This window comes from Tasmannia lanceolata, unplaced genomic scaffold (genome assembly GCF_043159265.1).
Source record: "Tasmannia lanceolata isolate RefF3 unplaced genomic scaffold, GAP_Taslan_0.1 ptg000002l, whole genome shotgun sequence".
Lineage (NCBI taxonomy): Eukaryota > Viridiplantae > Streptophyta > Magnoliopsida > Canellales > Winteraceae > Tasmannia > Tasmannia lanceolata.
In genome coordinates this window covers 58,737,427-58,749,452 of record NW_027518679.1, presented here as the reverse complement: position 1 = coordinate 58,749,452, position 12,026 = coordinate 58,737,427, and the positions used below count along the sequence as shown (strand labels likewise).

The window sequence follows — 12,026 nt, the reverse complement described above, 5'->3', positions numbered from 1 at the left end:
TTCTTGGTTTTTTTTATTCCAGACGTGCATACCAGAGTGTAGGAGGAATCGTCAGAAAAATACGCCGGTGGAAGGAACAGCAGAGGAGAACGAAGGTAAAAGAGTTTTTGTGTTTTCTCGTATGTAAATCGCCTTAAATGAGGGTATTTTTGTCCCAAAGATATAAACCACTGTTAGTTTAGGACTTTCCATCAAGTTAAGTTGACGAGACGTTAACGGAGGGGGTCTACTTATATACCAAAATGAAACCACAGGGGGTCTACTTGTAACTTTTGAAACATTTGGGGGTAAGTTGAATGTGTCAGAAACCACAGGGGGTCTAAGTGTATTTTTCCCTATTTAATATTTATTGATAGCTACTCCTTTGATTATCTCATTTATTTTTGCATGCCCATTGCTTATATTGAATTTATTGCTAAATTAATTTATATTCGATCGACTTTAAATCTCTACATCAGGTCAGATTTATTTATAACTGTTAAAATATTCACTACAATTAATTTTAATATCTTCACACAATATACCATTTTATAGGGGTAATTACCTATCTTAAACACTCATACATAAATACATCATAATCAATTAATTAATTAATTTCATATTTATTGTTTAAAACTTGGTAGTGCCGATATCAGTAATATTGGTTTAATATTTACCTGGTAAGTAAAGTTCAATAGGGTAGGTCCGGGCCCGACTCCGGATCCGGTTCTGTCTTTGTTGCGAGTAGTCACTTTGCTGGGGCCCCAGTTGTACGGCAGACGGGGCCCACCGAGCGAGCTGAGAATAACGTAAGCGTTGTGGGCCGAGATGGGCATAGATGGGATTTTGGGAAATCTACGGCGGACCTCCTTGTCCTCCAAACCCAACCTCTCAGAATGGGTCCCACGGACAGCGGCCCAACCAGGGGTAAGTGGGTCCCCCAACCCCTCCATAACAGTCCCTCTCTCAATCCCCTCCTCCTCCTCCCCATCACCCTCGGCGTACAATAGCACAGCCACCGCCCCTTCCTGCGCCGCCCTCTCCACCACCCCTCCACGGGGCACACTCCCCCTCCTGACGACGGCCACGCACCCGCTAACGTTAACCCCTAACACCTCCAGCGCACGATAGTCCTCGGCCCTCCCATAGTTAACGTAAACGGGTGGGGCCCAGGCGGAGCCGGAAGGGGAGTAGGCGTGATAAGGCTGCACGATCTGGCCACGTGGAACACCCACTTCTTGAAGGAAAAGGGTTTTGGTGGTGCCGTTGGTAAAATGGGCGGTGAGGGAGGAGTGGAGAGGATAAGAGAGGAGGACTTCGTATTGGGAGAGATGGGTTTGGAGGGGTAGGGTTTTGAGTTGGGTTAGGAGGTATTGGAGGGTGTGGAGGGCGGGTGGGGTTCCGGCGAGGTGGGGTTTAAGGGTGAGGGAATGGAGGAAGGATGAGATGGTGGAGTTGTTTGAGGAATTTAGGAAGATTTGTTCTACGGCATGGGGTTTTAGTTTTTGGGTATCATCTTGTGTGTGTGAGAAGGAGGAGGAGGAGGAGGAGGCTGTTTTTGGGCATATGTTGCGGAGAGAATAGTAGCCTGTGAGAGCTAGAAAGAGGAGGAGAATAGCCACGGCGCATGGGAAAGAAGTTCGGGACAGGAAAATGGGGGAGGGTTTTGGCTGAAAGTTCTGGGCCATTTGCAGAGAGAGAGAGAGAGAGAGAGAGAGAGAGAGGATTTTGAGGGTTTTGGAAAGGTAACGAAGGCAGATTAGAAGTAGTATAATCTAATCTAACCTAACTACTTGCCGAATGTGGGTTAAGTTCTTCCACCCTTCGCCAAAAATCCCATCTATATCCCTGTATTATGCATATTCTCTTTGATAATAAGTTATGATATTAACTACTTTCTTTAGGGTAAAATCGTAATCTACATACGAAAAGTACCGACACGGTGCCTGCCTATGACAATTACTAAAAAGAAATACCAAGAAAAAGTAAAGACATATGACAATGACGAAACAACTACTTTATATTAATATTGACGGATTCGGAACACATCAAGATGAACAACAATTATGGAAACCTCTATCGATTGGAGGGCTATGACGAGCCTATATCGATTGAAGGGCTATGATAATATTAAATAATATTAATAATTACTGAAGAGGAACAATAATTATTGAAACCTCTATAATTATAGGGTTAGGATCAGCCTATATCGATTGGAGAGCTAGAATAATATTAATAATTATTTAATATTATTCGGAAATTTCATCCGAAATTACCAAAATTTCGGTCAAAATTCTATAAGAGAAAAATAGTCGTTCATTGGTTTAATTGGATTTTAGGTGAAATCCGCGAAATCCATAAAAATCAATTTAAAAAATACTTTAACTCAGTCAAAATTTCAATAATTTTGGCTAAAATTCGAGGATAATATTAAATATGGGATAAAATTCATATATTTTTTGGGATATTCCTTAAATTTCAGAACAGGATTTCGGGGGGAAATGAATTTTCGATCGAAAATTTGAAAATTCGGAACAAAATTTAGAGGCAAAATGAAATTTCTTTAGAAATTTCATACCATTTCGGGTTGACCGGATTTGGATTACGGTCGAAATTTCAAACTAAGCTTAAGAGCAAGATTTTAAATTTCAATTTAAGTTTCGATTGTCTTGGAAATGTGGATGTTTCGGTTTCAGATGAAAATTTCGGTAAAAGATAAAGTAATATTGTTTTCTCTATTATATGAATAGATTCTAGGTAGTTGTTCCTTTTAATCAACTCTAATATTAGATTGTCACTTCATTTTGCACTATTTCAACTAATATTTGGGTCCCACGTGCAACGCATGTGCATTTTTCCTAGTAATAAACGAAATGCAGACAGACTCTTGGCTTTCTCTTGTCCCTTTCTTTTTTCTACAAACACTACTAGGAAAACGGGATTCCGTTTAAAAAAAAAAAAACGGGTGTCAGCCATTTCGGCCATGCCTACTAAAAGACAAATGGGGCAGTCCCATTTTTATTTTACACAAGTGTCTTCCTTTTTCTGTTGCTTTCAAGTCATTTATTTACGAAAGTGTCCTTCCAATTGTTAAGTCTATCATAATTTCTTGTATCATACTCCTCAAACTAGAGAGGGATTTGCTAGCCTCCTCTGCAGAAAGCACATTCACACCCGTCCTTTCCATGTGAAGAAGACAAAATCTGTCAAAAGTCAACTTATATACTCCCTAGGCTTAAATTACAGTGGGGTCGCATTGTTTGGGGATCCAAAGCTTGCTTTCATTTCATGGGTCCTCAAATAGATATAATGTGCCCACAATCTCAGCTCCATGGGATCATCCTAACCATTCCAAGTGTGGAGGGAAAAAATGGACAGATGTGTGAAGGTTTATACACCCTAGTGATGGACCCACCATATGCATGGGTTTGGATAGAGATGATTGGCCCACCTATCAAAACATGAGGTGTGAAATGGTACTGGGCCCTACCCCAAAAACTGAAGTGTAAAATGGTTGATCTTGCCTTCATAATTTTGGTTGAGACGGTGGCCGATCCCATAAAACTTGATGTGTAAAATGCTGGGTCCACACATGTACAACTGGGATAGTGGGATGTAAAATGGTGGGACCCACTCATGCTATAGTGTAAATTAATTTGCCCAAATCTATCAAAACCTTGCAAGACTGTGGGTTAGCATGGGTTTGGGTGGAGTGCGTGGGACCCACGCATCAAAGATGAGAAGGAGGCGGTTTTCCAGTTCTTTAGCTGGGTGAGATTTTTAAGGGAGAGATTTTCTCCAATTTGGGTAGAGAGAGTAGGACTCACTAGGGCTGCAACTTGAGCCGGGTTTTACCCGACCCGCATCGACCCGACCCGAAAATAGCCTGGGTTGGGTTCAGGTTTCATGGGTTTCGGGTCGAGCTGGGTTGAGCATTCAAAAGCCCGCATGAATCTCGGGTCGAGCTGGGTTTGAAGGGGCCCGACCCGAGTTACATAAGTTATAGTATGTACATTTTTTTCTATTGTTAGTTAAAAGTTAAAAGTGAAAACCCACGCACCCATTGTTACTGTATGTGAGTGTAATTTCTGCTTCTATGAGTTGAGTTGATTCAAGTGTTTGATTCAGCATTGTGTGATTGTAATTACAACATTGTTTGATTCAAGTGTGATGTGAGTGTAATTACATCATTGTTTGATTCAAGTGTAATGTGAGTGTAATTTCTGCTTCTATGAGTTGAGTTGCCTTGCCAAACAAGAATTTTCCTTAAAAAATTGCGTCAACGTGAAAAAACCCGACCCGAACCGACCCGAGATTTATCATGGGTAGGGCTGGGCTTGGGAATCGTGGGTTTTCCGAAAAAAAACCCGACCCGACCCGACCCGAGATATTTCTCGGGTAGGGTTGGGTTCCCCAAAACCCGACCCGCCCGACCCGAGTTGCAGCCCTAGGACTCACCCATCAAAATATGGGATGGAGGCGGTTTTCCCGTTCTTTAAATGGGCCAGATTTTCAAGGAGAGAGATTTTATCATGCTGAGAGAGATTTTCTCACATATAAAATCAACCATGCTGACGTAATTTTAAAAGGGCGATGATATTTTCACTCTCCCATCATTACGCGCACGCTCCCCATTATAACACGATTTGACGTCAAAAAGCATTTAAGTTACCCACTTTTCACGTCAAATCACGTTGTAAGGGGAGCGTGCAAAGTCACATATCAAATCAAAATTTCCGACCAAATTTAAAAAGCCCACTTTTATGGGCGTAAAACATGGTGTTTTACCTTTACATGTCTCACAATTGGAGGAAAAACTATTCTTAGAAAAAGTTTTCAAGAAAAAAGCTAATGACATTTTGGAATCTTATATATATATATATATATATATATATATATATATATATATATATGAGAAAACGGTTTCTACACATATGTGTAGAGAGTTCTCTACACACTAGCTTAAAATACAGTGGGGGCCCACATTGTTTGGGTGATCTAAGCCATCCATTTTAAAGGCCCTCACATAAATAGGGTGTCTACAAAAAATCAGATCCATAGGATCATCCCAACCCTACGATTTGTGGAGGTAAAATGGATGTCTTTAAACCTTCACAAATTAGTCCATTTTTTGCCTCCACAGTTCGAATGGTTAGGATGATCCTACGGATCTGATTTTTTATGGACACCCTATCTATGTGAGGGCTTAAAAATGAATGGTCTGGATCACCCAAATAATGTGGCCCCCACTGTATTTTAAGATAGTGTGTAGATAACTTATCTACACATATGTGTAGGAACCGTTCTCTCTCTCTCTCTCTCTCTATATATATATATATATATATATAGAGGAAAGTGTTTCTACTCGGCCGAGTAGAAAAGCTTATCTACTCCTCCCTTTAAAAAGTACAGTGGGCCCACACATTGTGGATGATCCAAAGCATTCATTTGATAGGTCTTATCATAGATAGGGTGTGCCCAAAAAATCAGCACCAAAGGGTCATCCTAGCCCTTCGTTTTGTTGGGCCTTGTAGAAACAGAATGGACACATCTTACGCATCTTACACAGTGCGTCCATTCTGTTTCTACAAGGCCCAACAAAACGAAGGGCTAGGATGACCCTTTGGTGCTGATTTTTTGGGCACACCCTATCTATGTTAAGACCTATCAAATGAATGCTTTGGATCATCCACAATGTGTGGGCCCACTGTACTTTTTAAAGGGAGGAGTAGATAAGCTTTTCTACTCGGCCGAGTAGAAACACTTTCCTCATATATATATATATATATATATATATATATATATATATATATATATATATATATAAGCTGGATGGAAAAGCCCAAGTTTTTTGAAAAATCTATGGAATTTAAACCTCACTTTTTTTTACTTTTTCTAACAAAGACACCCATTCAACCCACATATTTTCAATCCTACCCCCTCCTTTGTTAAAAAGCATTAGAAAATATTTTAAAAAAAAATATAAAAAGCATATATTTTTAGAAAAAGTATATGATACTTTTTTTATTTATTTTTAGCTACATTTTTACTTTTTTCTACATATTTTCTAAATAACATTTTTTCCTATCATATACTTTTTTTTGGTCGTGTCGTGCATATTTTTATTTTTTTTACACAAAAATTAATTACGAAATTTGTATCATATATTTTTTTTTGTCGTGTCGTGCATATTTTTATTTTTTTTACACAAAAATTAATTATGAAATTTTGTATCATATACTTTTTTTCCGCCGTATCGTGCATATTTTTTTTCCAGAAAAAGTAATTAGAAAACTCTTTCTTTTGCATTTTTTCATTACTTTGTATGTGGTTATGTATACTTTTTTGCTTATTGTTTCTACATATATTTAACTAATTTTTTTTGTGTTATCATAGTCTCTTTTTTTTGCCGTGTCGTGCATTACACGTCAGGTATTATACTCCTTTTTTTGGCCGTGTCGTGCATCACAAGTCGTGGTTAAAAATATTATTTCTACATATTTTTAAGTAATTTTTTTCTTGGTATCATAGCCCTTTTTTTGCAATATCGTGCATCGCACGTCGGGGTATTACTAGTATACTATATAGTAGAAGAGAAAAGAAGAGAATTTTTTAAATTTTTTTAAAATTCTATGAGAATTACACATCACTTTTTTGACTTTTTTTAACAAATGCACCCATTCAACCCACATATTTTCAATCATATCCCCTCCTTTATGCTTTTTAACAAAGGCTCCCATTAAAGCCACATAATTTCAATCTTACCCCCCCTCCTTTATGCTTTTTTAATAAAAATCTATAGGGTGATCTTAACCATCCGATTGACGAGAAATTATGGAAACCTCTATAGATTGGAGGGCTAGGATCAGCCTATGGAAATGATTTTTGGGGCACAACCTATTTATATTGTGTTCCATCACATGGACGGTTTAGATAAACCTATGATGTGGTCTATACAATTCTTTGTCGGCCCGTGCATCGACGTGCATCGCACGGGGTCCTTTATGCTTTTTAACAAAGGCACCCATTAAAGCCACATAATTTCAATCTTACCCCCCTCCTTTATGCTTTTTTAATAAAAAATCTATAGGGTGATCTTAACTATCCGATTGAAGAGGAATTATGGAAACCTCTATAGATTGGTGGGCTAGGATCAACTTATGTGGGCCCACATTTTTAGGATGATCCAAAGCATTCATTTGAAAGGCCTTTATATAGATGGAGTGTGTACCAAAAATCAGCTCCATAGGATCATCCTAACCCATCCATTTGTGGAGGTCAAAATGGACAGGCATTGTTTGTTTACAAATCTGTCCATTTTTGCCCTCCACTTTGGAGGGGTTAGGATGATTCAATGGAGCTGACTTTTGGTACACACCCTATCTATGATGGGCCCTTGCAAATGAATGCTTTGGATCACCACAAAAAATGTGGGACCCATGATTGGGCACTCGAGTGTACCATAGGGTTAATACGCTCGAGCTTACAATCATTTTCCTCTCTCTCTCTCTCTCTATATATATATATATATATATAGATAGAGGAATAAGAGTGTGCAGACGAGGGCCTAAACACATGGGTCCCACACTTTTTGTAGTGATCAAAACCATTTATTTGCAAGGCCCTATCATAGATAGGGTGTGTACACACTATGGGCCCACATGAGTTTTTGGCCCTCGACCGCACCTAAGCTTGGTGCTAGGTGCGGTCGAGCACATACTCTTATTCCTCATATATATATATATATATATATATATATATATATATAGGGAAAAGGTTTTTGAGGTATCGCTCAGCCTGCGCAGCCATCTGAATACCATATCTCCCATAGTTGTTTAACTCATCCAACCCATTCATTCTGTAGGTTATAGGTAGGATTATGGTTATGGTTATGGTTATGATTTGTGGACATTTTTAAATGGAGGGCTAAAAATTAGGCTCCTATAGATCGAATGGTTAGGATTATGGTATGTAGATGGTTTGTTAGGAACACCCTATCTATGTGAGGTCCTATAGAATGAATGGGTTGGATGAGTCAAACTACATGGAGATGGTGTTTTATAGTGGGTTGCTCAGCCTGCACCATACTTCAGATGGTGTTATATATATATATATATATATATATAGAGAGAGAGAGAGAGAGAGAGAGAGAGAGAGAGAGAGAGAGAGAGAGAGAGAGAGAGAGAGGAAAGTGAAGCTACATCGCCGGCTTAAAATACAATGGGCCCACATTGTTTTGGTGATCCAAAACATTCATTTGATAGGCCCTCACATTGATAGGGTGTGCCCCAAAAATCAGCTAGGTAGGATCATCAAAACCCTACGATTTGTGGAGGCAAAAATGAACGTGTAAAAACCTTCACAAATCTGTCCATTTTTGCCTCCACAGTTTGAAGGGTTGGGATGATCCTACCTAGCTGATTTTTGGGGCACACCCTATCAATGTGAAGGCCTATCAAATGAATGTTTTGGATCACCAAAACAATGTGGGCCCATTGTACTTTAAGCCGGCGGTGTAGCTTCACTTTCCTCATATATATATATATATATATATATATATATATATATATATATATATATATATATATATATATATGAGGAAAGTGAAGCTACACCGCCGGTGTAGCTAACTTAGCTACACCGCCGGCTTAAAAAAACACAGTGGGCCCACGCTGTTTGGATGATCCAAAGCATTCATTTGATAGGTCCTAACATAGATAGGGTGTGCCCAAAAAATCAGCACCAAAGGGTCATCCTAGAACTTTGTTTTGTGGTGCCTTGTGGTACCCAGAATGGACACATATAAACGTCCACGTTTATATGCGTCCATTTTGGACACGGTGTGCCCAACAAAATGAAGTTCTAGGATGACCCTTTGGTGCTGATTTTTTGGGCACACCCTATCTATGTTAGGACCTATCAAATGAATGCTTTGGATCATCCAAACAGCGTGGGCCCACTGTGATTTTTTAAAGGGAGGAGTAGATAAGCTTATCTAGGGGAGAGACTAGAGACACTTTCCTCTATATATATATATATATATATATGTGTGTGTGTGACTCAAAATTATATTTAATCAGTTTTGAGTAAGTTTTTGGGTTCCCACTTGGTTCTCAAAAAATCCAAAACAAACAAGGCCTAAATGTGGCAGCCACAGATTATATTGTCTTTGGTCGGCAATGACTTTATTTCTTATAATCTAATTTGACACGTGGCATAAAAAGGCTGTGGATGTCAAGACCTCTCCCTTGAATAAACTACTTGAAAGACAGTGAAATACTAGGCTGACACGTGTTATTCAAATGTGAGCCATTTTGCTACTATCACTCGCCCTATTCCTGTCAACCTTACGTAGTAACATTGCTCCTATTTTCACTGCTAGGTGGAGGCTGGTCTTGTAATTATTTGCGGGCCCACTTCAAGTTCAAGAAAGATGACAGTCCCTTTGTTTTCTTGTTTTGACAATGACACTCGTCACTTTAGTAAATATTTTGTGATTAGCTGTTGATAGTTTTTTAGGAAAACACTCCCAAAATGGCAAAATGGAACTCCATCTGGAAAATAAAGGGTACAGTGAAAATAACCCTTGATTTGGTTATTTTCACACCAATTTTTGGATTGGAGCTTCTTCATTGTCTTCTTGCTTTGCAAAAGAACCAATTACTCCAAAAGCTTAAGCTGTCGGAGATGACGTTATGTAATCTTTTATACTTTTAACACAACCTCTCGCGTGTGGCCCCTCTTTTTAAGGTTGTCTTACACATGACACTTGTGATCCCCTCTTCTAGGTTAGTAGATGTGGATTTTTAATATCAAGGAGTTTTGAACTCAGGACCTTTGCTCTGATACCATGTAAAACAACCAATTACTCCACAAGCTTAAGCCATTGGAGATGGTGTTATTTAATCACTTATACTTTAACATGCCCAAGTCTCACTATAGAAGATCCTGTTTATTTTCACATAATGGATTTCAGTTTTGCTAGCAGCCCTCCTTCTCTTTTTCAAAGATTTGTGATGACACCATCAGGCAAGAAATTAGAAAAGTGTAAAATGAAAAGAAGAGTGCCATTAATATAACCAGAAACGAGAGGGTGTTAATATCATTTTCATATATTTATTACGTATACAAGGTTACTTGTGGAGTGTTTTGCTTCAGCAATATTGAGGCATGGAAAGTAATTAGAGGAGTGCTAAACTGAAGGGCGCCCATAAAAAAACCAACTACATAGCTGGTTTTTGCAAGGGCGCCCTTCAGTTTAGAATTCTTCGAGTAATTAATATAAGCAAAAAGCTAAAAGGACGGTGGTTGTTAGGCAGGTTCCTAACAGTCACTCTGCGATAATATCCGAATGTCTGAATGGCCACCATAATCCGGCCAAATTCCTTCAATAACAGCTTGATCCGGTGATCCTAGTCCCTTGATCCATCAAGTCTTATTCAGGTCCCTTTTCATTTCAGATTGTGACAACCGATGGTGAGGGCCCCAACTGATTGTTGGCCCAAAATTATGTTTAATTTTGGGCCAACAATCGGTTGAGGCCCTCACAATCTGAAACGAACTAGGCCTTAGGGTTCCACCAAGAAAAGCTTATCTTCAATTTTTGCAGTTCTTTATCTCAATCATGAGAAGCCTGTTTGGCATGAAACGAAAGCCATATGACTTACCACATGATATTCTGCAAGATCAACGGTCTGGATTACACACATATCCCCTTGCGCGACTCAAATTTTGATTGTAAGCATTTATCCTGAAGGTGATTGGCTACATAGACATTCTCAATTAAAGAAGGGTTTAATAGAATAAGGAGTGCCACCAACAAAAAAGGGATACGCATATTATTTCCTTGATAATGCTCCCCCCACTTTCTTTCATGGAACAGAATATCATCCACTTCATGGAGATTGAAATGTTGCTTCTGAATTACGACGTGAAAAGGGGAAGGAAATAAAGGTGTTCATCCTCGATAGCTTAATGTATAATATATTATTGCGTATGATTGGGAAAAGGAAGAGAAGAAATTCCCCACTTACATATGATTAGTGGACACATTGAAAAGCGGCCCCTCGCATCATAAAAGTGCATACATACACAAAATAACTGTATGCTTTCATCTCAACCGTTAGATTAAAACCAAACCTCCCATCAGTTAGGGCCCATTGCTCGTCTACTTGAGGCAAAACCAGGCTCTACACCAAACCTTTTTCCTTTTTTTTTGGGCGGGGGGGGGGGGAGAGATATTCTTCTTCTTGAAGGAAAAATGAGTGAAAGAACATAGGCTTAATGGAAAACTAGTATTTAAAAATGGGTGCTTGTTAGGTGTAAAATTAGCATCTCCCATCTATCTTTGACATGTGGCAACTCCCCGTCCTCGCCCCCCCCCCCCCCCCCCTTCAAAAAGAAAAGAAAAGAAAAGATTGAAACCGAACTTGCCTCCTAGAAACAGTATTGCACAAGAATTCTTCTTACCTCCCAGAAACAGTATTGCCCAATAAGGAAAGACTCCTACTGAGGCAAGTTTCCCAAACAATTGTGGTCTCCTCTCCTATAAATAGACCATCACGCTCAAAGGTACACACTGCTAAATCCTTCTAAAAAGCTACTCCTCGTCTTCAATCGTTTGCTCTATTACTGTTGTGCCGAATTCTGTCCTCTCCAGCACGTAGACGAGTCTCTGTTATCCAATGCCACTCCAAACGTGCCGACTATGGACATGTTTAACAGCCTCAGTCACCAACTCTTGGTATCTAGGTTACGATCTACTACATTTTGAATCGGACTGTCCATCGGACCATCCTAGATCCAATAATAAAAACTTGACTAAATAAGAGACTATAATGCCTTTGTTTTTGTTTCAGCTCAATTTTCTTCAGGGTGCAACTTGGGGTCAATTTTTGGGATTCGGGGTTACTTTTACCATAAAATCAGTTCGGGCTCGGATTGATTCCTATTCATTTGTTAGCAAAAGCTCAAACAGACCCGACCAAAGTTGCACACTTGCACCCCTAATTTTCATACAAAAAAACCCTCTGTGCATCCAAAATACA

The 12,026-nt window shown here is 39.1% G+C and overlaps 1 protein-coding gene and 1 long non-coding RNA gene across 2 annotated transcripts in view; one reads left to right on the top strand and one right to left on the bottom strand.

Moving 5' to 3' along the window:
* Positions 1 to 376, top strand: part of LOC143881589 (uncharacterized) — a 29,795-nt gene extending 29,419 nt beyond the window's left edge. The window contains exon 3 of the long non-coding RNA XR_013251972.1: positions 23 to 376. This is a non-coding gene — a long non-coding RNA (uncharacterized LOC143881589). The remainder of the gene's footprint in view (positions 1 to 22) is intronic.
* AMP1 (Peptidase M28 family protein) overlaps positions 1 to 1,734 on the bottom strand; it is a 30,695-nt gene extending 28,961 nt beyond the window's left edge. Inside the window, exon 1 of the mRNA XM_077384751.1 lies at positions 657 to 1,734. Coding sequence (XP_077240866.1) covers positions 657 to 1,667 — 1,011 coding nt within the window. The 5' untranslated portion in view covers positions 1,668 to 1,734. The remainder of the gene's footprint in view (positions 1 to 656) is intronic.
* Between the last annotated feature and the right edge of the window lie 10,292 nt (positions 1,735 to 12,026).